This window comes from Aotus nancymaae, unplaced genomic scaffold (assembly GCF_030222135.1).
Source record: "Aotus nancymaae isolate 86718 unplaced genomic scaffold, 86718_ANA_hifiasm-v0.15.2.pri h1tg000051l, whole genome shotgun sequence".
NCBI classification, from domain to species: Eukaryota; Metazoa; Chordata; class Mammalia; order Primates; family Aotidae; genus Aotus; species Aotus nancymaae.
The window spans coordinates 4,002,217-4,029,475 of record NW_026988465.1 but is presented as its reverse complement, the minus strand read 5'-3'; the positions used below and the strand labels follow the sequence as shown (position 1 = coordinate 4,029,475).

Here is a 27,259-nt window from a genome sequence, read left to right as displayed (position 1 = left end):
TGAGGAGAAGCCAGCCAAGGAAACTAAGAAGAAATGGTCAGTGGAGTGGAGGGTAGCCAGAGAGTGAGAGATGGAGGAAGCCAGGAGATCAATGTTTTAAAAACAGGAGGATATCGCCAACCATGCTAAATGCTGCTGCTGAGAGTCTAAGATGAGAACAGAACTGTGCAGTGGATTTGGCAACATGGAGTTCACTTGGTGACCTTGATAAGAATACTGAAGAGGTGAATACTGATGCCCGGAAGGGGCGGACTGAAGAGAGATAAGGAGGTGAGAAAGTAAGAGTTTTGCTATAAGAGGAAGCAAAAGAAAAAAAAAAAGATAACTGAAGGAGAGTGTGGCATTAAGAGTCGTTTGTTTCTTTGTTCAGGGTGGGAGATACTGTACCATTGTTGTTCCAAGGGAATAATCTGGTAGAAAGAGAGATTGAAGATGCAGAAGAGGGAATAACTGAAGACATGAAGGGTTGAAGAAAGTGGAAAGGCAGGCCATTAACACCCCCTCCTGCCTTTGAGAGAAGCATGAGAATTACTCCCACGATTGTAGGAGAGAAAGCAGAGCAGAATGAGTTCAGGTGTAGGTAAGTTTGTAGAGGGGCCAGCAGACCAATAGTGGGGCCAATTGGATTTCTAGGAATCTAATCAGCCCACCAATTTATAAGTTGTATTTTGAGTGTTGCATTAAGTGTTTGTCCACAAAATTTAGGAATTGGTTGGTAAGTGGAACAAAAAAAACTTAGATTCTTTTGGCTTTGCTGCTGGAAGTAATGTATCTCTCAGAGCTGGAGCCTGGACAGCAGACAAACAGGCCTTGCAGAAGGAATGCCGCTGAAAGCAAGTCATTTCCCCTGCTAGGCCTGGCTTCCTCGTCAATGACTAAATAGTTGGCACCATCCAGACAGTAGCTACTGGCCCCTGCAACCATTAATTACTAGGAGCATGGCCAGTCCAAAGTAAAATGTACTGAATACACACCGGATTTTGAAGCCTTGGTGCAAAGTATGAAAAAAAAGTAAATATCTCATGAAGACTTTTTAAATTGGTTCATGCTGAAATGGTAATATTTTTAATAACTGGGTTAAACAAAATATATTACTAAACTAATTTCACTTATTTCCTTTTCCTTTTTGTTTTATGTAGCTATCAGAAAATTTAATGTTGTATATGTGTTTCACATTACATTTCTCTTAGTCAGTGCTGATCTAGAATTGCACTGTCCAATGTGACAGTCACAAGTCACATGTGGCTATTTAAAGAATTTACACTTAAGTTAAATTAAAAATTCAGTGCACCAGTCCTACCAGCCATACTTCAAGCTCCAAATAGCCACACATGCCTGGTGGCTACCGTATTTGATGGTATAGATGCAGATCATTCCCATCTTTGTGGAATGTTCTGTTGCACAGATCTGACCTAGTAGCATCTATACTGCTCTAAAGTATTTTGAACAGTCCATCCTGAGCTCATTTGTGAGTTTATGTTAGAAATTCTACTCTCTGGCTCAGCCCTAAACCCAAGTGCTTTCTCTTCTGCTTAAATTCTAGGTTACATCTGTGTCGTGTTTCTGAAAGGCCCTTTGTGGAGAGCACAAATACAAAAAGTCACCATCCTTGGCCCTTCTCAGGCTCACCACCTGGGCCCTCCTTTCTTAATCCAAGACCACTGTATTAGCTTTCTATAGCTGCTATAACAAATTACCACAAACATAGCAATTGACAACACCATCAGTTTATTCTCTTAACAGTCTGGATATCAGAAAATGAGCATCAAAATATCATAGAGTTGTGTTCCTTCTGGAGGCCCAGGGAGAGCCTGCTTCTTTGCCTTTTTCAGTTTCTAGAGGCTGCGGCATTCGTCGACCCATAGTGGCATCACTCCACTGTCTGCTTCCATCTCTACCTGCCCTTCTCGTTTTTCTGACCTCCTACCTCCCTCTTATAAGAACCTCTGTGATTACACTGGGCCCCCCTGGGCTACACAGGATAATCTCCCCATCTCAAAGTTCTTAATTTACTCGCATCTGCAGAGTTACCTCATACGTTGCCATATAAGGTAACATAGTCACAGTTCCTGGGGATTGTGACTTGGACTTTTGGGGGGCCATTACTAGGTTGCACAACCCCCAACTGGAAAACCAGCATGCCTTGTCTGACCTCATGTGAAAAGTCCCAAAACTGTGTATAATATGGGGAAAACTCGAACTCCACAGGTTTTTAATTAAAATGCTTTCATAGAAGTCCAACAACTCTGAGAACTTTACAGATAATGCACTTGCTCACACATGTGAGGCAAGAGAAAAGTCTTTCTGTTAGGAGATTGTATCATTGCTCCCAAGTGCTTGCCTTATTGGGCCCTTATTGTCACCTTTCCCCCACAAAACCACCACCTGCATGCCCTCTAACGAGACAAAAAATGATTTGGCTAGAAGTCAATGACAGCCCATGTGCTTGCAGAGAAAGATGGTAAGATGGCAAGGAGTCCTTCATCGTGTTTGTCATGAAGAGAAAACCAGCTTCTATCAGAAATTAAAAGGGTAGGGAGAGGCCAGGTGTGGTGGCTCACACCTGTAATCCCAGCACTTTGGGTTGCTGAGGGGGACAGATTGCTTGAGCTCAGGAATTCCAGACCAGCCTGAACAACAAAGAGAAATCCTGTCTCTGAAGAAAAAAAAAAGGTAGGAGTGAGCAGGGATAGCCGGGTGCAGTGGCTATGCCTGTAATCCCAGCTGCTACAGAGGATGAGGCAAGGAGGATTCCTTGAAGCTGGGAGTTTGAGACCAGCCTGAGTGACATAGGAAGACCCCTGTCTCTACAAAAAGTTTAAAAATTAGCTGGGCATGGCAGTGTACATCTGTAATCCCCAGTACTTGGAAGGCTGAGGCAGGAGGATGACTTGAGCCCAGGAGTTTAAGGCTGCGGTGAGCTATGATCATGCCATCACACTCCAGCCTGGGCAACAGAGTGAGCCTTCTCTAAAAAAAAAGAGAAAAGGAGGGCAGAGATAACGAGCACATCTTTGAATCACTGTAGCGGCCTAAGGAAAGGATCAGGAGTGAAGAAACCCAGGAAAAATTCTAGTTTCATAAACGATTCATTACAAGTACACAGTGAATGTTTTCAAGTTGCAAATAACATTAAATTTCTTTAGGTCGTGAAAGGCCATAAAATAAAATCTCACAAGCCTCATTGAAGGGACAGGGAAAGATATCAAAGTAGAGTTAGCTGGAAGCAAAACTAAGCTAACTCATGTATAGAAAAAGCCATCCAAACTCAAATTATACAGTTATGAGTTCTAAAATACAGTTGTGACTCCAAAAATACCACCGGAACTATTCCCGGACCACGCTGACCCTTTGCACAGCCAACGGGGTGAGACCGAATGCTGAGCATCCCCAAGAAACATTTAGAAATAAAGTTGAGCAAGTTCTAACTATGGAGCAACCAAAATAATCCTCCAATAAAAGGGCCATTTGACTTGCCAAAGAGTCCCAAAGTTTTCAAATCTGCTTTATGTGAATTAACTTGATTTATTGTAGGTTATTTCACACTTGTGCACTATTCAGGGACAGTAACTCTCCATCCAACTGAATGAAGAAAACAAAGACAGAGGTTGACTGTGCCCCGCTCCCCCTTCCTCCAGTCCCTCTTTTCTAAAACTCACAGGCTTTCTCGCATGCCCTGCCCCTCCCCTCGGAGCACAGCTATGGTCTTCACCCCCTGTCCTTGTCACTCAGCTCCTGTCTTCTCCCAGAGTGTGAGATTCAGAGAATCCAAAGAGATAATCCAGGGCATGAAAATTCTCCTTCCTGGTCTTTGGAATAAAAGTCAAGATACAGGCTCCAGGGCGTTTGGGTACCATTTCATCACACGGAACAGGTGCAAATGTATCCACAGCAAGGTGGCTAGGCCACCACTAGCTCATCTATGGCCTTGGTATAATATATTAGAAAAAGGGGCACCAGAAAGTGAGGAAACGTTCCTAGTTTGGGGTACCCCCAAGTAAAGCCAGGATCACGGACTTGGTAGGTAGGACACTAGGCCATGATGCCAGGAAGCAAGGGTGATGGGGAAAGCTTGCTTTCTAGAGGCTGTAAGAGATGCACCAGGGAACTGATTATCAGCACAGGGAGCTAGAGCCACATCCCTCAGCGACCCCTGGGGAACTGCAGCGGGTGCCTCAGAATTGTCCTTCTCAAGGTCAGGAGGCTTCAGGAGTTCACATCCCTGCATTTCTCAGTTGCCCTGCTCTGAAGCAGGAAAGTGTGCAGAGGGGCAGCCCCCTGACATGAGTAACTTCAGAGGCCCTGCTGATGCCCACTCCAGCAGCCAGCTTTCACCAGGGACTGAGAGGATGTGGTACAGACCACTCAAAGCATTTGCTGGCGGAACCCAGCCCAGTCCTGGGATGCTGGCCCTGACTCAATGGGACACAAGCTGGATTTCTGCTCCCACTCAACCCTGAGCCAGGCACACTCTGTGCAACTGTATGGTGAGGACCTGCAGAACTCCCTCTGAAATGGAGCAGCCGAGCCTGCAACACTGAGTCCCGGGAGGACCCCTTCAGGAGAGACACAAAGAACTCAGAGGTTCGGAGGATAACAGTTGAATGGCCCAGGAACTAGAAGAGCTGCCAAATTAAGAGACACTGAAAAATAATACTAAAAAATTACAATTAGGCCTAGCTTAGCCTGGAGCTTACCTACCCATACTGCCTGGCATCCATGGAAACCTTGAAGAAACCTCCAGCCTTTAGGGCCCATTGGGATCTAGCTACGGTGACATTTGCCCTGAAGGCCGTGGACACTCTTATCAGTCTTTACCCCAGGCAAGTTTGTTATTACCTAAAATGAGAGCCCTCACCTACCAGCTCCAAGTCTTAAGGGAACAGGAAGCAAAGCTAAAGAAAGCAAAGCTACAGAGCAGAGGGGATGGGATGAGGAGCAGTGCCTGGGCCTTCCCCATCTTCCAGATTTGGGTCTCTTGGGAAATACCCAGAGACAGGGAGAGGAATAAAGACTGTAAAGAGAGCTTACTAGAATAAAGCCCTGCACTCCCTCCCTCCTCCTCCTGACACAATGCTCTTGGTGGGTCTGGAACATACTCCCACCTTCCTCTCCATCCTCTAGCCCCTGACCTTGGTCCTCCATGCACCAGATGCCATCACAGACTCTGAGCTCCCTCCCACGTTGCTCTTGGTCTCACCTGGAGGGCAGATGAGGGCTACATCCTCCCAGGTCGACACCTCCCTGCGTGCCGATATCCTTTCCAGATACTGATTTCATCTCCTTTGGATATATATATATATACACACACCCAGAAGTGGGATTGCTGGATCATATGGAAGTTCCATTTTTAATTTTTTGAGGAATCTCCACACTGTTTTCCACAGTGGCTGTACTAATTTACAATCCCACCGACAGTGGGAATTTCTCGCAGGATTATTCACAGTAGCCAAGATGTGAAAACAACAGTGACAGATGAATGGGTAAAGAAAATGTGGTCTATACACCCAGTGGAATATGATTCAGCCTTTAAAAAGAAAGAAATCCTGCCATTTGCAGCAACGTGGATAAACCTAAAGCACATTATGCTAAATGAAACAAGGCAGGCAAACATGGCATGATCTCACTTAGATGTGGAATCCAAAAATAAGTCAGACTCATAGTAACAGAGTAGATGGGTGGTTGGCAGGGCCTAAGGAGTACCGGAAAGGATGAGATGATGGTCAAAGGGTGCAAACTTGCAGTTAGAAGATGAGCCGGGAGTGGAGGCTCACGCCTGTAATCCCAGCACTTTGGGAAGCCGAGGTGAGTGAATTGCATGAGCTTGGGAGTTGGAGGCCAGCCTGGGCAACATGGCGAAACCCCATCTCTACAAAAAATGAGGCAGATATGGTGGCATGCACTTGTAGTCCCAGTTACTCAGGAGGCTGAGTTGGGAAGAGTGCTTGAACCTGGAAGGCGGAGGTTGCAATGAACCAAGATTGCACCACCTGGGTGACAGAGCCAGCCCCTGTTTAAAAAAAAAACAGTAAAAGACACAGGCCCTCATATCAAGTTGATGTCACCCAAAACCCTTGGGACCTTTCATTTCCACAATTTAAAAACCAATTTTATCTTCAAAAAGACACTCAATGACAATCACCCAAAGATCTGGGTCCAAAAAAAAGCTGATACTCAGAAATGACTTCAAGTGTTCAGAACCGCGGAGGTGAATTGGTGAATTTCTTTAATCCACTGCACATTAAAAACTGATAAAGATTGCACATGAAAGGAAGGGAAGAAATGGTGTAAATATACTGGGGCTCTTTTTATAGACCTGGAGTGTGAGAATGTTAATTAAAGGAATCTCAGAATTGGAGAGGATCTGAGAAAGGATGGAGTGAAAATGTAATTTTAGGTGTTATTTTATCAGGTTAAAAAAAAGACAGTTTCATGAGTTACTTGCAGTTATCTCAAGAACTTCACAAGCCCCCCAAAAAGCCCCAATTGAAGCTGTAAACTGTAAGAGACCAATTTAATAAAAAACCTCTCAGCCCAGCGAAGGACCCCTTAACGGTGAGGAATACAAATGAGCAAACCTGGGAGCGTTAAATGAGCATAACAAAGCTTTAGGTGTCATTGGAATGCTGCTCCTCAAAGAGTCGTACTCATCCATTTTTTAAAATGAAAGTTAAAAAAAAAAAGGCACAGACAGAACTTAGAAGCTCCAAAACCTAGTCTCATTGCATATTTCAGTATCCACCAAGTGAATGTCCATTCTGTTACTCTTTTTCACATCTGGGTGAACAATAATACAGTTAATAACTAATTGCCATTTCTACCCTTCCTGGGGACTGCATTCTGCTTAGCAGCTTTACATACAAGTTCTCCAGTCCTCCTAATGCCCTATGGGGAGGCATTGGTATTTCTGTTTTGCAAGTGCAAAAGCTGAGTTGCAAGATGGATGGGCAAATTGTTCAACATCACTTAGCTAGTGAGGAGGAGAACTGGGTCTCGAACCCAAGTCTGTCTGCTTCCAAGGTCAAGTCATTTGTACTGTGCCACCACACAGCAATTTGTAGAATCAAAGAGTAGGTATAAAACATGCCCAAGGGAACCCAGCCAGACCAGACAGGGATGGCATACCAGTCCTTGTTCTTGGACTGTGCTCCTGAGCCAGACTGTGTCCAAATCCTGACAGCCAGCAGGAGTGCTCTTGGGTTGTTCATGCTCGTAGTAGCAACATCCTTGAGTTGCAAGCTGAAGACACCCAATCCAGCCAACAGAAGCAAAGGTAATTTCTTAAAAGGACATTTAGGAGTCACAGAATCAGCAAGAAGGCTGGAATACCAGACAGAAAGTGGACAGCTCTAGAGACTGGTGAGTTGCAATGAACCTCTCTCTTGCCAGAACAGATTGGGAAGGTGTATTTTTGTCTCTCTGCTCTGATTGTCTTGGCTTGGGTCAGAGAGCATCTACTAAGAAAAAAGGATACCTTCCAAAAAAGAAATCATGTTCCAATAGCTGAACCACTGCAGTGTATATCTGTTAGGGGCACCATTAGCATAAGTTGCAATGTAAGGGGTGAGTCCTCAGGCTGGGCAAAGCACCAGCATGACAAATGAATGCCAGGAGGCTGTCCCTCTGAACCCTCTGCACATACTAGTTACACTGCCAACCTGTATTGCTCAGGCAGGTTAAGTTACTTGCCCAATGAATAGGAAGAAAAGCTCAGATTCAAGCCCAGATAGTCTGACCCCTATATGTGTGCTCTTAACCATGATGCTTAGAATATGCAGGTTTCAGTGCTGGGGAATCACAGGGGAGGCAGTAATCACTGAGGGACTGGGCAAGGCATCATCCTTCTTGCTGATCTCAATACTGACATGGATGGTCCACTAAGTACCATGATGTCTCAGTTCTTTCACTCCCTTATCTCCAAGAATCATTTCCATCTTTACACCTCAACCACCATCTCTCATGTCAACCCTGGATATTTCACAGCCTACAAAAATGCACCACTTCTGAAATCTAAATGTCAAGCCTTCTGCCATGTGGCTTCCTCATATCCTGCCAGCTCACCAATTCTAGCACCCTGACTGCAATAATAGAAATTCTATTCAACTCACTCCCTCACTGTTACTATCAACAACTCCCTCCTGCCTTCACTTTCTTCCTTACCCTCCTTAGTTCTATGGTCTATTATTATAATCTTTTCCTTGCTTCTAACCCAACAGCCTTGACTTTCTCTCCGTTTCATTCTTGTGCAGTGAAACTGCAACCCAATCATCAACCTTCACTAGCATTGGAGTTACTGAATGTCTCTAAGAAAATATACATCTGGGATGGCTGGAATATCTTTAAATTTATGGGGACAAACCTAAAAAAAAGCACTCAACACTGTCTAGAAATCTTACTATATTTCTCAAGTAAATTTCTTCCCCACTGTCCATGAATATTGTATACCTCTTTTTGCTACTCAACACAACACAGGCCCTTACTATCCACTGGCCCCTTCCTGTCTGTGACCTTCACTGGGAAAACCAAAGTAATCAGACAGGAGCTCCACTCTTGGTGAAGTAGATGATTAAGGAAGCAAAGAGAAGAAATTGACTTTATCCTCAGAAACCTGGACAGCCCTGGGAAAGAGTAATGCGACTGGCAAGCTGAACAGACATCGCAGAGGGCTGCATTTCTCAGACTGGGGCGGGTGGGGGGTGGGGAGCTCTGGGCTCATGCACATCAGGGCTTTCGGGATGTTTAGTTTGTTAAAATGCAAATACCAGCAGCTCTGGGATCTGATTGGGAGGTATGGGGGAGCAGTGAGTTGGCTTTCTTAATTAACTTCCTAAACGATTATTACATCAAAGTGTATGAATTACTGAGTTGGATTTATGCAATTCCATAATAGTCAAGGATTTGTAAAGAAGCTTGTCTTAAAAAATCAAAATTATTTCTGGTCCTAGGTCATCCTTAGTCTTAGTGTACTGGGCTCAAGGAACATAAAAAAATTGACTGATGTCAAAGTACAGCTGCAGCATGGTTGGCTCATTTACAAACGTGCTTGAATTTGAGGATGGGGAGAAAGCACCCAGGGCTCTAGAATTCCTTAAAAACCAATATTCGGCTGGGGGCAGTGGCTTACGCCTGTAATCCCAGCACTTTGGGAGGCCAGGGCGGGTGGATCACAATGTCAAGAGATTGAGACCATCCTGGCCATCATGGTGAAACACTGTCTCTACTAAAAAATACAAAAATTAGCTGGGCATGGTGGCGCGTGCCTGTAGTCCCAGCCACTTGGGAGGCTGAGGCAGGAGAATTGCTTGAACCCGGGAGGCAGAGGTTGCAGTGAGCTGAGATTGCACCACTGCACTCCAGACTGGTGCCTGGTGACAGAGCAAGACTCTGTCTCAAAAAAAAAGAAAAAAAGAAAAAAAGAAACAAAAAAATCAATATGCTTCCTTTCATTTTGTTTAGCAAGAAAAAGTGCTCTTTTGCTTAGTCATTGCTCGTACCCTCTGTAGGGTGGCTACTGCTTTTAGTTCTGTTTTTTTGCAGTTCAAGGGCAGGAGTTCTGCTAATGCAATAAGTAAACCACTGTTTTTGGTGATTCTCCATGAATTTGCTGCAGCAGCAGCTGCTGGTAATCACAAGCAGGAAATCTACCACTGAAGTCTGGAGACAAGGAATAATCTCCTGAAAGGAAGAAAGGGATGAAGGGAAGACGATGGTGTTTGAAATTTCCAGTTCTATGAGAGATATAAATGGTGCTCTCTCCCCACAGGGACAAGAGGGCCAGGGAAACTTCACCTTGTTCAACCATCAGAAAATATGCAGGCTTGGACCAAAGGCATCTTCCTGCCACCTGTAAGGGAAAAGGTCTTAAACCTCTAAGCCTCAATGACTCCATTGCTTCTTCATGTGCCTTGTTAAGATGCAGACTTCCACTCTGAGATGCACGATGACTCAAGGGGCTCAGAGCCGTTGCTTGAGAAGTCTGTCATCAGCTGCACAAAGTAGCTGCCATGGATCACTTATTGGATGCTTGCTGTGTGCAGAACACCAGTCTATGGGCTTTATCTGTGTTATCCCATTTTATCCTTATGACTATCCCATGAGGTCACTTGTGTTTTCTTTATTGTACAGATGAGGAAACTGAGGGTCGGAGAGGTTAAGTAACTTGTCAGAGGTCACATAAATGGTAAGTGGCTGTAAAGGTTCAGCTATGCAGGTCTGGCTTCAAAATCTTGTGCTTAACCATGTGGTTCCTGAACTGGCATCATCAACCTCACCTGAGGACTTGTAAGAAATGCAAATTCTCAGACTCCTCACCTGATGTATGGAACTGGAAACCCTGGGGGTGGGTCCAGCAACTGTGGTTGAGCTTGTGCTCCAGGTGATGCTGATGCCTGCTCAAGGCTGAAAACCACTGGACTGGGCTAAGGTCCCTACTCTCCAGAGGCAGCACTGCAGTCTGATGAGTCAGGGGATAGGAAATGCTTCCAGAATACTATTGGTTTTGGTAGCATGCTGCCTGCAGCTACAAAATGTCAGTGGGGATAATAATGGCAGGAGAAACAGTGCAATTTTCCTGGTCACAGAAAGCCAGCACTCCCTCCACGGGTCTATAGATCCATCCACGAGAAGAGGAGCCAAGACACATGAGTTCCTATCTCAGCCACTTTGTCACTGGGGCTATTGGCAGCAGTCGAAGGACAGGACCCAAAGCTAGGATTGGAGGACGTTGGGAATAAAGTGCGGGCATTGAAAGCCTGCAGCTTGTGAAGGAGCAGGAAGTCTAAAATGGTCCAGAAATCAAAGGGGAGCAAACGAATATAACATAGGTGGTACCCAAGAAAAGACATGCAGTAGCCAGTAGTCCCCCTTATCTGCAGTTTCAATTACCTGTGGTCAGTTGTGGCCTGAAAATATTACAGTATTTGAGAGAGCGAGAAAGAGAGAGAGAGCGAGAATAGTAAATTGTTGTAATTGTTCTATTTTATTAGTTGTTATTGTTAATTTCTAACTTTGGCTAATTTATAAATTGAATTTTATCACAGGCATATGTATGTATGGGGAAAATAGTAAATATAAGATCTGGTACTATTCATGGCTTTAGGCATGCACTGAGTGGGTTTTGGAACATGTCCCTATCAGATAAGTGGGGTCTACTGTATTTTAAAATTTAGGCTTCTGTTAAGCTGTTTATTCCCCTTCTCTTATAGTCTAAATCAATGCCTGAATTCCTGGGGCTTGCATTTGTTAATGTATGTGTAGTGAATACGAAGCAACTAAATCATTGAGCCCATGGTAGTGGGGCCATGGCTGGGGGCATACTTTAGAGAGGTTGTCAGGTCGTCAGCATAGATTAATTTCTTCAAGGTAGCACCTGCTGGGAAGGAGGTTCGGCCCTGTCTTCTACTCCAGCCGTGCAGGGGGTAAGGCATTTTGCAGAAAGCACTTGTGGATTTTTTCCAAATCTAGGCAGTAAACAGATTGCATTCCCAGCACTCCTCCCAAATTCCCTTCATTTCCTAGATCTGTGGAAAGAAGCACATTGAAACAGAAATAGAGGAGGCCATAGAAATCTAACTGATGGAATCTGATTGCTGATCTAGATATTATTGTGAAGACAGAATTTTGAATTGGTGCAGACAGTGAGATTGAGAAGGCTCTGCAATGAATGATGCTGGGAGGATCAGCAGTTCCAACTGTTCAGCATGAACTAGGACCTGAAGAGAAACATCTAATTAAGGAAAGTAGTGAAAAGAAAGGGGGGATGGGTTACCGTGAGCACCCACTGCGGTTAGACTTTTGACTTATTTGCATATGTAAAATCACTGAGTATTATAATAGAAACCCTTAGCTGCTGTCAGAAAAGTATCTGCCTTCCGGGCAATATTATGTCAGACTTTAAACACAGTTCTCAGGGGATCTACTCTATTGTGTATTGAAATTCATCTAATTATGATGTATTTCTCACTTTGGTCAAACAGAGTAGGAAAGTTCATACTTACACAAACAATAAACCAGGGACCAGTTATTTTCTTGATGAGAGGATTCTTCAGATTGCAAAAGGTGTCATCATAATATTTCTTTTTATTGCAAGCTTTAAAAATTAATGCATTTAAAATCAAGTTTAAACCTAATGATTTTCTCTAGCTTGCATATTGCACACAGGGAGGCATGTTTATCTGTTGAATGTGTTTCATAATGGATTTTGCTCATACTAAGAAGTGGCTCACGCAGGCATGGATTCGCCATGAATCAGTAATTCTTGTGGGCACCATTGTCTTCTGCAGCTCTCTGGGATCCTGACATGAATATGGTATCATCAAGTCCTCTCAGCTTTTCATTGTGTTGGACTACGTCAATCACAGCTTTCAAGGTCTCAAAGATTCCTTAAGCTACAGATCCTCTAATTTATAACCATACATACCCAGTGTATACACACATGCACACACACACAATTGATGTATTTAACTCCCCTAAAACTTTAGTTTAATTTCGGTTGATTTTGGCAGTAGGTTGTGTACAATTGATATCTGCAAGTCAATCTGTGAATCAATGTACAAATTATTTTTGAAAGCATATTACTCACTTGGTGCTGTGGAACCAAGGCCACACTGCCTGGGTTGACCTACCCTGGTCAGAACTCATAGAGGTTTGGCCAGAACCAGGTTTGACAGTTGACGTGTCTCTTATTATCAAGTGTGAAAATCATGCATTCCCTGGACACACTGGGGCAAACAACACACACTGGGGCCTGTTGGAGGGTGGGGAATGGGAGAAGGGAGAGCATTAGGAAAGATAGCTAATAGATGTTGGGCTTAATACCTAGGTGATATCATGGGTTGGTATCACAGATTATCACGGGATGATCTGTGCAGTTATTCATTATGGCACATGTTTAACTATGTAACAAACTTGCACATCCTGCACATGTACCCCTGAACTTAAAATAGAAATTTGAAATTTAAAAAAAAACAATTTTGAAAAAGAAAGAAAATCATGTGTTCATTCTATTTACTTTATGGCTTTAATCTGAGTCTTTACCCAAATCTCCAGGTTCACTTCCAGTTGAGAATCTCACGTCTCCATGGTCCTACACAATATATTCTTGACAGCCCAAACATGAGCCACCTTTAGGTAATTTCTCCCCAGTTTTTATTGCGGTGGAGCTTGCGGAGCAAGCATGAAGTCTTCCTCCTGCTCCCCAGGGAGACACCTGAGTTTCAGGCTCCACAGTACATCTTACAACCAAATTTTGGCTCTATTTAACATTTCACTCTCATCTTCCTGACGTGGGATATTCTAGGAAACTGCTTGAACAAAATGAACCTCACTGAGAGTGGACATCAAGATGCACCGAATGCTTGATAAATCAGAGACTGAAAGAAACTAAAGTGAACTTGACTCTGTTCCAAGCTAGACAGGGCTGTGAGTTCTCACGTGTGGTGTTGGTGAGTGCTGACAAACGCAGACTTTGGGAAAAGTCCCTATGTCAGGCAATTGTGGGCTAGGGTGACAGGCCATACTTCGATAGATATCAGGTTCCCTTGAAGGGAGCAGACATTTCTAAGATTATGCATTCTGGGTGTAAGTCAAGCCAGTGGCAGAAAATAAACATTTTAGAGGTTGACCTTAGATCAAAGGATGAAAACAAAACAGAACAGAATAACATAGCCACCAAAGACTTGTTCAGTTACTGGTCAGGAAACTCTGGGATCCCGAGCAGGTTGGCATTGTGAAATGTCATGGACTGGCTGTTTCTCTGGCTCTTGGGTGAGTCAGTTTGGGTCTGAAGCCTCACTTCTGGCCTGTTTCTATGACAGACTCACCAGAATTTAGAAATCAGCCGTGCAGTTTTCACAAACTGCTCCTACCCTCCGCCTCAAGGTCCCTCAGGTAGGGGAGGAAGCCCAGAGGGACTCAGTGCTGTGATTCCTGACGGATCAGACACGTCACATATCTTATTTAGTCTCCACAGTTACCCAATAATGAATCATGGTCACTCTCATTTGATAGATGCAGTAACTGAGACACAGAGAAATTAAATGGCCCTCCAGACTGTCCATGGCAGCTATGGGGAGGGAAGGAGACCTCCAGGTCCACTCTCTGGCTTTTTCATAAGGTGCTCTTCCTCCTACCAGCTGCCGCTCTGACCAGGCTTTCTGTTAAGTCCCCTTTGTCCCAAATCTGATTTGTTGGCACTGGTCTTATAAAGCAGAGTCAGAGCACAGGTGTGGCATTTTCCTCGGTGTCCTGGATCTGAATTTATGCTGCAGTTCAGGTCAAGTGTCCACCCAGTGACTGCGTCAGCGTACCTGTGCTCAGTAACTCTGGCTAAGAGCTCTGGATTCTGACTTACCTTCTAACAGTGGTTCACAACAGTTACCCCACCATAGAACCACCTACTGCAGGATTGAGCAGTCAAAAGAAGAATACTATTTCACCATATGTAAGCGTTAAATGAAATTTAAATTTCAGTGTCCATTAATAAATTAAACAAAGCAAAATCAATTATAAAATACATGCAGCAGATATAGACACACCTCACTTCATGTCATCTGGGCACACAGCCATGTTCATTCATTCTCATATTATCTATGGTGACTTTCACTCTGCAAGGGCAGAGTTGAGCAGTTGCCACAGAGACCATATGGCCTGCGAAGCCTAAAATGTTTACTGTCATGCCCATTCCAGAAAAAAGTTTGCCAACATGCGGCCCAAAGGGCTTGTTAAAATACAGATCACTAAGCCCTAACCCCAGAGTTTCTGATTCAGTAAATCTGGGTAGGGACCAAAAACTTGCCATTTCTAATAATTTTCTAGATGATGCTGATGTTGCTGATCTGAGGGCCACACTTTGAGAACCACTGCCTTATAATAATGGCTGGTTATGTCCAAAGATGATCCTTGGATTCCTATAATTTTGTTATGCCCTTTAAATCTTTTTCCATCTTAGTGGAGGGCTGAAATAAATTTACTTCTTCTCTAGCAAAACTTTCTTTATGTTTAAGGAAGATACACAGCAGAGGGGTTTGGAGCTGGACAGAAACCCAGTTCTACCGCCTGCTGGCTTTGTTACCTTGGGTAAGTTACTTAACTTCTCTGAGACTCAGTTTCCTCATCTGTTAAAATGAGGCTGTATATAGGAAAAACAACTTTTTTCCTCCTATATTCTCAACACAGAGTGCTTCTGGTCACCACCTGGCTGGATTCTCACTCCTAGAGATTCTGATTGCATTGGTCTAGGGTATGGCCTAGATGTTGGGACTCTCAAAATTATAAAGGGAGATGATAATGCAGCACTGTCCAATAAAAATATAAAGAGAGTCACACATATAATCTTATGTTTTCTAGTAGCCACATTTTAAAAGGTGAAATTAATTTTATATAATATTATTATCTTATTGATAAATAATTAAAGTGACATATTAATGATAAATTCTACTTGACTCAGTAGACTCCAAATATTAACCTTTCAACAATCAGTGGAACAACGATAGAGACAGTTTACATTCTTTTTCTCGGACTAAAGCTTTGAAACTGAGTCTGTACTTTACCCTTACAGCACATCTCAGTTCAGGCTGGCTACATTTCAGGGGCTCAGCAGTGACCTGTGGCTTGTGGTCACTGCTTGGGAAAACACAGGAGTAGTTAATGTGCAACCAAGATGGAGGCCCACTGGGGTAAGGGCACGCTTGGGGTTTGCAGACCAGACCAAAGCTCCATAACCACACAGGGGTTCTATCGGCATTATTGTTCTTGAGGATTGAGGGAGTTGGCTGCAGCTTCCCTCCTTCAGGCTAGGAATTAGGTGTGGTCATTAAGGGCACTTAGTGAAGCTCAATTTAGTCTTAGAATTGGATGTCTAGCTTATGGAACCTGCTTGAAAGCATGGAGATCAACTAAAGCAAATAAATCTAAATGACTCGATGCTATCAGAGGAGACAGAAGGACTAAGGCAGCATTAACAGAGCAGAAAGTAAAACTGGCTGATTGTGTCTCCTTCTCAGGGAGCCCACAGCCTCAATAAACGGGGCTGTGGGTGTCCAGGCAAGAGGATGTCTGTTAGACGATCCCTTGATATTCTACGCAACTCTTTGATTCAGAACTTTCTATTCAACTCCAAATATCATTGAATAGTACACAGGCTGTAATTCTCTTTGAAAACTCTTAGATTTATTCCTAGGGGAACAGAATTTATTCTCTCTATTCTTTCCTACAGTGATAAACTAACATTTAAAAGAGTAACCTTGCAAATTTATCGTAAGAGCAAGTGAGATTTTCAAAAAAGACGAAAATAAAGATCTGCAGAGATAAGCAGTCTCAGCCTTTCAAAGTTTTGTTTGGTGTATACACTTACACGCATTTTATACAACAGGATTCAATAGTGACTATGCTGTTATAGCGTGCTTCTTTGTCATGTAATATTCTTACAAGTATATTTTCATGTAATTTAGCAACCTACAGCATCATTTGAAAATCATAGCATATTGTACCTTTGTTTGGCTGAATAATGACCTACTTAGTCCGTGTCCGATCATTGGTCATATGTGCTATTTCCCCCAAATCGTCAATCACAGCTTCAGTAATGATACTGAAGGAGCATCAGTTGGTCTTTGAATCCAATGTGATGCTTGCCTTAAAGTGAGCTGAGGACAACGCAGAGGGAAAAGGAGGCAACATTTCCATCTCACTAAGCCTGACCCATTTTGTAGTTTTATCTGGCTTGGAGAAAAGCTGGCGAGATGCAGTTTGTAGAAGAATGCATAGTAAGGCCATGGCAATGACGCCAAACAGCTCAACTGCCAGTGACACCGTAATGTGCCACCCACGGTGGACATTCAGTTTCCTCACTGCTCTGCTAAGACGGACCTGCAAGCCCCAGAGAGACTCCTTCTTATGCGTAACATGCTGACAGCAGCTTGAGCTTGGATTTGGATTCACTTTAGTTCTCCCAAGTGCCATTCTCCCCGCTCTGGTCTTAGTATTAATCACTTCTTTGGAATAGAATCACTCCTGCAGGAGGTTTGTGGGTGGGTTAAAAAGTTTAATAATCCAAGAAGCCTCTGAATTTAAGATTTTAGTTTCTCTGGCTTATGTAATTCATATAATTATTTGTTCACACAGCATTTGTGTATCACTTTTCTGATCGTTTGACACTATATGAAGTTTCCTGGCAATTTCCCTGATGCCAGCTTCTCAGCTTGCCTATGCAGTAATCGCTCCCACTGAAATAAAGCAAATACATGGCTGCAGAGCTGCCCGGCATTCAGGTAAGAAAAACGTCAGCCTTCTGAGCTGCTAAACTGAACTGAACACCTCAAACTGATTTAGGGATCCATCTCTCTTCTGTTTTCTCAATCCTATTGAAAACATAGCAAGGTTTTCTTACACTTGGAGGACCAGGAAAATGTACTCTGTGCTAAGGTTTGATGCATGTCGTGTCTTTATGCCACACGCAAGCAGCCTGAAGTGTCATTTTTAAGGTGAACTCTGTTCACCTTATACCTGTGTTCAATCCACCATATGTTCACATGCAAATGCAATAAAACAAGTATCTATTGTATCTTTACTTTGTGCCAGCTCTCTTTGCCATGTCTGCAGAGACAGATAGGAGCAAGAAATATGCCCTCCTTCAAGGAGTTTGAAGTTTAATTGGGAGGGACACACACGCTAACCATAAAATTCGATTCCAGCTGAGGTAAGGGCTGCAGCAGAAGTAGGAACACGATGCTCCCAGAGCACCCAGAGGGAGCGCTTTATCTGCTGGGGCTGGAGGAAGCTAGAGACAGAGAGAGAGAGATACTTGAGCTAGATCTGGATAAAAAGCAAATGGCAAGTGGGCCATACATGCTAAGGGTACCATCCAAACGATGTTGCATATGTTAAAATGCAGGCTCTGAAGAGAAAGTGGCAAACAAGTCCTTAAGGCAACTGCCTAAGCTGTGTATGGCTGGAGAGTGGAGCAAGATGTGGCTGAAGAAGAGAGGAAGGGAGGGAGGGAAGGAGGGGGAGATGGGAGGGAGGGAGAGAAGGGAGGGAGGGAAAGAGGGAAGGAGGGAGGGAAAGAGGGAAGGAGGAATGGAAGACAGGGAAGGAGGGAGAGAAGGGAGGGAGAGAGAGACGGGAGGGAGGGAAAGAGGGAAGGAGGGAGGGAAAGAGGGAAGGAGGGAGGGAAAGAGGGAAGGAGGAAGGGAAGACAGGGAAGGAGGGAGAGAAGGGAGGGAGAGAGGAAGGGGAGGGAGGGAGGAAGGGGAGGGAGGGAGGAAGGGGAGGGAGGGAGGGGAGGAGGGAGAAAGGACTGACTGTGGGTGAGGAGTTCAGGGTCGGCCCAGCTGAGGGCAGGTGGAAAAGGTTAAATAGGGATGGACTAATGACGAGTTCAGCATTCTGAGAAATGCATGAACATACTTGATTAATCAGAAATCTCTCCAGTAAGTTGAGAGAGGAAAGTGGACTTATCATTTTAAGGTGGGTGAGCTAAGAATAAAAAAGGTCCCAATATGAAACAAAGTCAGATCACTGGGCAGAAAGATTTCTTAAATGATATTTTTAAATAAACCCCTGTCCAAAGGCAAGACATCTTTATTTATTGTATTGTTGGTTCTTTTATTCATTCATTCATTAAAGCTAAGATTGGAGTCAGCCTGCCTGGGTTCAAGCTATGGATCCCTCAGGCTCTGTGACTTGGTGCAAGTTCCTAAACTCTGTGCTTCAGTTTCCACATTTATAAAGTTGGAATATTAATACCCTATTAACTTGTAAGGCTGGGGTGGGAAGTAAATGACTGACTGGATCTAAAGCTCCTTTAACAGGGCCTGGTATGGATGCTCAGTCATGTTAGCCATTTTGCTCTGTGTGTGTCTGTATTCGTGCTCTCTGTGTATCAGCCACATTGGAATTACTGGGGGTAAAAAGACAAAGGTGATATGACCGTACCCTCAAGCAGCTCGTGTCCAACGTGGAGCATATGTGGGAGTAAACCAGGACAGTTCAGCGTGGCAAACGCTAGAATAGAGTGGTGTGCCGCACGCTCGGGAGGATGGCGAGGGTGGTGAGGGAGCCAGGCTGAGTCTGTCCTCTGCAGATCCCAGCAGAGTTCCCCCGGCTTCCATCTGGTCAACCCTCCCTGAAGTTCCTTGTTTTCTTTTTGTCTGCATGCCTCAGTGTAGGAAGGAGATTCCGATTTCTTCTAGATCTTTCATTTAAAAGGAGTAATTGCGCCATTTCACAAGGAACTTGACTGTTTAAAATTCTAGCTCTCTTGAATGGGGAATTCGATAAAGGGGTATTTCTGAGCTGTGGGGTGAGGGGTGTGTTGGGGGTATGCCCTGCCTTAGCCAGTGGGAGTAGGAAGGAGACCCTGGGAGGGGAGAGCAGCTGGGGGAGAACCACTCTTGGGGAAGGACAGTCAGAGAATAGAGCCAGGTTTTAACCACACCACAGAAGAGTCTCAGAGCCTTGGTGGAGCCTTGGGAAGAGATGGAGGAAAGGAGAGACAGGGACAGGTGGGCGAAGGTTACCTGCTCTTTCTTTGAGGCTGTATGGCGGGGGTAGAGAGTTGGTGCACTGGAGAAAAGGCAGCTAATATAATGGAGTTTCTGCCTCTGTACTTGGAGTGTAACTACCTAATGCCCCTGTTAGTCAATGACCCATGTGGGAAAGGCAGTGATGTAAGTTTCATTTTTTTCTCTTTTTTGAAGTCCATTACTATATTAAGGACAGCCTCCCACTATGGAAGTTGTGGAGGGAAAACCTGGAAGCACTCTGAACCTCAGTGGGTTTTTGGAAGTTCTTGGCTCTTTCTGCTGCCAGCCCTTTTTGTAAGATGTTGCTACTCACAGTAGCAATGTTCTGTTTTCAAGCATCTCATATGTGTCATTTCATTTTGATTTTCACAACAAACCTGTAAGGTAGGCCTTACGGAATGGGCCTATGGAATGTTATTTTTATGTAGCACATGCTGATAAGTGAGGATAAGCTCGTCCAAAGGTGAGGGGCAGAGCCCGGGCTCTGATCCAGGTGTCCCGGCCTCGGATGCAAGTTTGTGTTGATCTCTTTGCAGGCCCCTGCCAGCAGTGAGCAAGACAGATGACTTACCTCCTTTCCTTCTTCCACAGAAAGAAAACTTGGGCAGAGCCTCCTCACAGATGGGATAGGAGAAATTCAAAACAGATGAGCCTTTAGACATGAGAGCTAGATCAAGAAATAGCTCTTTGATGTCCTCTCCTGGAGGAAAGAGAAGAACAGCTTTACTCTTACTGTGTGTTTCACTGTGTATCAAAGGCATTCACCATGTACGGCAGTATGAGCTAAAGAAACTTTTGTTTCCATTACTCTGCTCTCTGTGGGGAGCAGTTTTCTTTCCTTGGTAAAACAGCACTTAGTCAGTGCTACAGGGGATTACGATGGGACCCTGGGTGTGAAAGGTGGCCGTTTCTCAAAATACCTGCTTGGATCAAGGTAGCTAATCAGCTGAGCTCCCCACCCTGATGCTGTGGCCTTTTAAAGTTATGTCTGCAGGTCTGGCTTCTGGAACTTCCCAGCTGCATAGTATCATTTGTTCCCCATGGCGGCGATGGGGTGTGGTCACGCCTGCATACACCTGCTGCTGTCGCCCGGGAGGTATTGCAGCGCAGGTACACAGGAAGCGGCAGCGGGTTCCATGGTGTGGCTTCCAATTCTGTCTTTTTCTCCATTCCTCCCTTTTATGTTCCACCCACTCTTCCATGTCTCTTTTCTCTCTTTTCCTCTCCCTATAACATTTCTCGAGCTGCCGCTAGAGCCCAGATACCGTGTGAGATTCTAGAAATACACAGATGCGTGAGAGTTATTGATTTCTGCGAACATTCCCTCCATTTCTCTCGAATGATTCCACATGCTGTTTTTAAAACCTCTCTACTTCGATTTTGATATAACTGTTTTGGAAAAGGAGATAGTCTAGTAGCTATAGCAAATATATTAACTAACCATAATTGCACGATCACATGAAAATTAAACAGTCAGAAAGTACTCTAGCTGATTGATTAGGGTTGGGGAGAAATTATTACCTCCCCTCCTTGCCTTTGTCCAGGTTTAAGAACTTGTATGAACTATTTGGGATACAAAAGAACACAAATGACAAACCATACTGCTGGTAGTAGATTTATTTGTTGCTAACTAACCAAAAGTTAGGAGAGGCTGAGTAGACATTGATACTTAATCTCAAAATATTTTCATTTTTTGCTGGGCGTACTGATTTCAGGTGCTTATATCGTCCAAATGAGTGCCTGGAGTCTTTTAAACACAAAAGTACACCATTAAATGAGAGTTCTACCCTACCTGGATTTTACCCAGAGAGAGATTCGAAAATGAAGATGTAAATAGAGTTAATTCCAGAGAGTGGTGAAAATACAGTAGTTTAGCCAGTCATTATAGTTATCACAAGTCATTGGGTGTGTGGAGTCGGAAGAGGCTGTGAAATGCTTTATTTCATGCTAATCATTTTTTAAAACTTACTCAGGATAATTCCAAATCTAATGTTGACATTTGATTTTAATTCCTTGGAACACTTTTCGATAGAAAAGCCAAAATCTTGTAATGGATCTGCAAAGAAGAAAACAATAGATTAGTTGTGAGTACATTGTATATTCTTCAAACATGTTCAAAATCTGCACCAAGATTGTTTTCACATGAATTAATACATTTATTCAAAAGCATATTGCCCAACACTTTTAAAATTAAGCCCATGATATTTTCATCAGCTCCCCGCAGCGTCTTCAAAGCTAATGTCAGGTTCACTCTGATGACAGGGTTTCCATCCATGGGATGAACAGTGTCTTGCTAGTTGGGTTATATTTTTACTTGTTGACGTTTTTATCATAGAAAATTTTTATCATTGCCTGAGTTACTTTAGTTCCTGAATGTTTGGTCTTAAAATTGCTCATGGATTGCACAAAGCATTTAATAAAGTATCTATTAGTATTATTAAAACAGAGGGAGATACAAAAGTTAGGAGAGCTTGAGTAGACATTAATATTTAGGCTCAGACTGCGTGTGGTGGCTCATGCCTGTAATCCCAGCACTTTGGGACACTGATATGGGTGGATCACCTGAGGTCAGGAGTTCGAGACCAGCCTGGCCAACATGGCAAAACTCTGTTTCTACTAAAAATACAAAAAATTAGGTGGGCGTGGTGGCATGCGCCTGTAATCCTAGCTACTCGGGAGGCTGAGGCAGGAGATTCACTTGAACCTGGGAGACAGAGGTTGCAGTGAGCCGAGATCGCACCATCGCACTCCAGCTTGGGCAACAAGAGGGAAATTCCATTTCAAGTAAAAGAAAAAAAATAATTAGGCTCAAAATATTTTCTCAAAAGATTTTCAAAGTTAAGACCTGCCTTTGTAATTCCATTTTATCCCATCCCATCCCATCTCACCCCATTTAATGTTATATTTCTCACTCCCAAATATTCCACTATGTACAAGGTATTGAGTTAGATATGATAGGGGCTATAAGGATAATATTTTCCATATGTAACTTCTGCTCATTCACAAAGCTCCAATGGCTTAGCTATGTGTCGGAATAGGTCCAGAAATGATCCACTGGCTCCACTATCCATGCTCCACATCAAGAATCCATCCTCCATTCCTTGAGACCAGGGTGGCAACCTACACACCAGCACATTTCCACCATGTTTGATTTGCCCGTGTGCTTTCTCCCATTCGCAGTGGTCTTAGCCTTTTTGGCCATTGTCCAGATCTTGGGCCTTGATCATTCCCATCTTCTTTGTGAAGGCTTCCCTGCCCCTAAGTACTCTCTTGCTTCCTTGAATTCTTAAAACAATGATGTCTGGCATTCTCGGTAAAGTGTACAAACATGTTTCACTCTGTACTTTGCTACGGGGCTTATCCCACAACACTTAATCTAAACATGAGATTCCTTGAAGGTCAGAGCGAGTTTCTTGTTTTGTTCTGTTTGTTTTGTTTTCCGTTTCCTTTTCCTTTATGTTTCCCACTGGGCTGGAGTCAGGAGAGCTATTTTAACAGAGGGTTTACCTTGTACTAATAGCTGAGCTTTGCACTTTACTAGCTTTTTTCCATTTAATTCTCCAGGTTCCCCAGCATCTACCAGAGAACCGCACAGTCTGACACACAGTAAGCACTCCATAAGTGTACATGATGAGTGAATGGGTTGGCCGTATAGTGGAGCTGTTTCTCAGCTCCAAATCCAGCCTTCTCTCCTCTGCTTTTTAACTGGGCTCTCGGCAATCATGTTTCTCTTTTGCTGTCTACCAGTCAAGGTACCAGGGAGACGGAGGCTGGACTTGAAGAAGGGACTTGCTCCTTCTTGAGTGCTTGGTGAGAGTGTCAGTGGCGATGGCCCATCACCCTGGCAGTGGCAGTTGGTTCCAGTTTCCTCCTCTCTTTTGCACTTTCCTAGCATCAGCCAAGGCTCAGCTCTGTGGGGCCCTAAGCTACTGCAATAACAGCACATCAGAAGCTGCCACCCCTTCCTTAGCAGTCTGTGTCTCAGCTCCACGGGTCCTTCTGTCAGGCATCCAGTTTCTTTTTTTTTTTTTTGAGACAGAGTCTCACTCTGTCACCAGGCACCAGGCTGGAGTGCAGTGGCACAATCTCGGCTCACTGCAACCTCCACCTCCTGGGTTCAAGCAATTCTCCTGCCTCAGCCTCCATGCAGCTAATTTTTGTGTTTTTAGTAGAGATGGGGTTTCACCATGTTGGCCAGGATGGTCTCGATCTCTTGACCTCGTGATCTGCCCAAGCCGGCCTCCCAAAGTTCTGGGATTACAGGCTTGAGCCATGGCACCTGGCCCAAGCACCAGTTTCTAATCCCCACAATCTCTGCCTTTGCTCTCTCAGCCCTCAGAGGTCCTTTCTTTGCTCTTTTGGTTCTCCAGCAACTGGTTCTCTAACCAACTCCCTATATCAAATTCTCTCTGTTAAAATAACTGATATGGTCTTCGTTTTCCTGACAGGACTTGCAGAATAAACAATAATCTGAAGAGATAGGTATAATGTACCTCACTTTACTGTTATGAAAATATAGACTCAGAGACATTGTATTAACTTACCCGGATTCCCACATTAGAGAGTGTCAGAGTCAAGATTCAAAGCCGGAGTTAAAGACAAACAAACAGACAAATTGCTCCCTGGTATTGTGCAGTGAAACTCACAGAGTAGAACCTCAACTACATATGTTACTTATTTGATTTGTAAGATTGCCCAGAATATTTTGTGTGCAGTCATATGGCATCTGGTAGTTCTGTTTCATAACTGATTTCCATTTCAGCTTAGCTATGAGCTCACATTTGCCAATGATAGTGTTCCAGACAGTTTTATCATCCACATTGCTGACCTGGAAGATGCATCATTGTCTATGATATCTGCAATGGAAATGATCACTAGGCAATTTCAGCCTTGCAAATCTAATGTAAGTACACTTTTGTTTGATCAAAACCCCTTTGGTCCAGTCACTAGTTTTCCTAAGGGTAGGGAAGAGCCCTTTTGTCTTATGCTCATTGGACTCCTTCCTAAGTATCTCTATGGTGTCCCAGGGCTTCCTTCAGCCTGGAAAATAGGAGCAGGGGGTTGGAGACGATAGTTCCTGCTATATCCTTGGCACTCTGTATTGAAAAAGATAGGCGCCAATGAACAGATGCTTAGGAAGGTGCATCCTCAAAATTGTGGATAAATTTAAGTTGCTATCCAGGCAAAATAAAAGAGGCTAAGTATGTATTACGTTGTTAATTAGCAGCTACAGAATTACACTGTCTATCAATATTTTAAAGGAATGGATAGAAAGAATCAACTAAGGGTGGGAGAAGGAAGCAAAGCATTTTCTTGGTGCTAGAAACACATTGTTGTTAGGAAAATAATCTTAATAAGGAACAAAGTCACAAAGAAAGCTGTAGGCTGCATCTCTCTGAGGATCTGTATATAAAAGCAGAAAGACAGATTGCTTAAAAAGTGCTTAGGGGTTTGGTGAGCTTTCCTAGCAGTTATTTCAAATTTATATGCAAGAGTGATATCTTTGAGTGTAAACATGCAGTCTGTGGTCCTCTTGGGGAAAGTGACATTGGTTTCTCCTCCTCCCCCAAACCCATCCTCTCAAACTCATATCCTTCTCTGCATTTATTTGCATTTCCACTCAGGCACTTTGAATGCTCTATATTACATTTTATTTGTTTGTATACCTCTGTCATTCTTCCACTAGACGCTGCAAAGCTGACTCCCCGGTGCCAGGGCTATGCATAATGTCTTAAGATTACTTTAGATCTCCAGTGATAGTTTGCTGGATAAATAATAGTGGTTATTTGTAGTAAATTTGCTGAGAACCTTAAGGCAGGATTCCTCAATGTTGTCACTATTGACATTTTGTTTTGGGCATCCTTTGTGGTGGCTGTTGTCCTGCACATCGTGGGATGTCTAGCAGCATCCCTGCTTTCTCCCCACCAGATGCCAGCAGCACCCCCATTCCCTCTAGCTGTGACAACCAAAAATATCTCTAGACATTGCCAAAGTATCCATGGGGGACAAACTCACCCCTGGTGGCTATCACTGCTTTAAACTATCGCTTTATCAATTTCCAGGTTTTATCTATGCTGCAAATGCCTCAGAACCACCTACCAAAATAAAAGATGGTAGGTTGCATTTTAAAGTCATTCTCCTTCTACAGTGTGAACAGTGATGGGCGGGCTGAGAGTGGAGAGACTTTCCCTTGGAGCCTTGCCTCAGTAACTTTTAATACATGTAAGACGGATCATCTGGCTTTGGACTTTGTGAAACAATAACATCGGAAAGTTAATCAGAGTTGGTGTTCTGGGAATTCAAGGGCAGAGATAAGTGTTTCCTCCAGATACTTCACTGTGTTTCAGCAAATGAGCCGAGGAAAGAAGTCAAAGCTTCATCATGAAATAGAAGACTGTTCAGTTTCACTATTTCTTCCTTGGCCTCTATGTGACACTCCCTTGCTGTCTGTCCTGCTGACTTCTACAGCTTCAGCCCAAGGGAGGACAGCATTATAGTGGATGAACCCAGCACACCCCAAACTGCCCCTGCTCCCTTCTCCCCCAGCCACATGGGCCCTGGAAGGCAGGCTTCTCCAAACCAGCAGCATGTGAACCCTGCCAGAGGTGAGGAAGAGCTCCAGGAGAGCAGCCAGCAGCACCTGTTTTGCATACTAAGGGCAGCAACAATCAAATTTCTCCTAGAAAGATTTTCTTGGACATTCCTAAAGTAAAATAGAATTGGATAAACAAGCCAGGTTTAGAGTGAGCAGGGTTTGAACAAATCTCAGCTCTAAAGGTATTTTTGTGCCTTCTGCTCTCTGTTAGTGGCCTAGGCTGGGCTAGACCTGGGCAGTTGTTGAGGGGAGGACAACCTTGCCAGAGTGGCTTCTATTAATAGCTACTAGTGGGCTTTCAACTGGAATCAGTAGGAAGAAGACAAAATCCAATGGCAGAGTCTCTAGAAGTGAAATTCCTCAGCAGAGGATGGTGGGGGTCCAGGTGCACTCCACTGGACCAATCCTTGATTTGCTTTCAGGCAGCCCGAAAGCTTGGATGTATGTCCCCAAGTCCTGGAGTTCATGGATGCAGCTCCACACCCTCTGGGTTGCTGGCTGGCTGGTTTGAGGCATAGGGGAGGGCCCGACTCTTATGCGGCTAGTCCCATTTTCCATATTCTAGCTCTACTTGAGGTTTTTCTTTAGCTTTATATTTTGAAATAATTGTATTTTCACAGGAAGTTGCAAAAAGATAGAGAGGTCTCATATGCCTTTCCTCATCTTCCCCCACAGTAAGATCTTACAGGTAGGACAATACCAAAACTGGGGCATTGACATTGGTACAACCCACAGAGTTTATTCAGATGTCACCAGTTTCACAATCACTTGTGTGTGTGTGTGTGTGTGTGTGTGTGTACATGTGCCTGTGTCTGTTTCTTACAGTACTATTGCTTGGGTTTAAAAATGGTTAGAAATTAGTCTTCCTCTTATTAGGGGAGGGTAGAATTCAGCAGAGTCCCTGTGAAAAGGAGCTGACCCCCTCCAACCTCACCTCCACCAGCCTTCCCCATACTCATGGCCAAGTGCAACCTCAAGCTTCCAGTGTCCTTCCTGCTTTGTAAAGGTAGTCTCTCTTCCCCTTCCTTTCTCCTACCCTTTCCTCTCCCCTTCTCTCTTCCTGCCTCTCATTCTCTCTCTCTCTCCTTCTCGCCCTGCCTTTCTCTCCCTCTCTCTTTTTCTCCTCATACCAATACTTAGATCT

General features: G+C 43.9%; 1 protein-coding gene across 1 annotated transcript in view; it reads right to left on the bottom strand.

Moving 5' to 3' along the window:
* The window catches only part of LY86 (lymphocyte antigen 86), a 57,912-nt gene that overhangs the window by 7,095 nt on the left and 23,558 nt on the right, over positions 1–27,259 (bottom strand). The window contains exons 2-3 of the mRNA XM_012440309.2: positions 21,490–21,576; positions 20,092–20,220 (exon numbers count right to left, since the gene is read on the bottom strand). Of these exons, the coding sequence (XP_012295732.2) occupies positions 20,092–20,220; positions 21,490–21,576 (216 nt within the window). The remainder of the gene's footprint in view (positions 1–20,091; positions 20,221–21,489; positions 21,577–27,259) is intronic.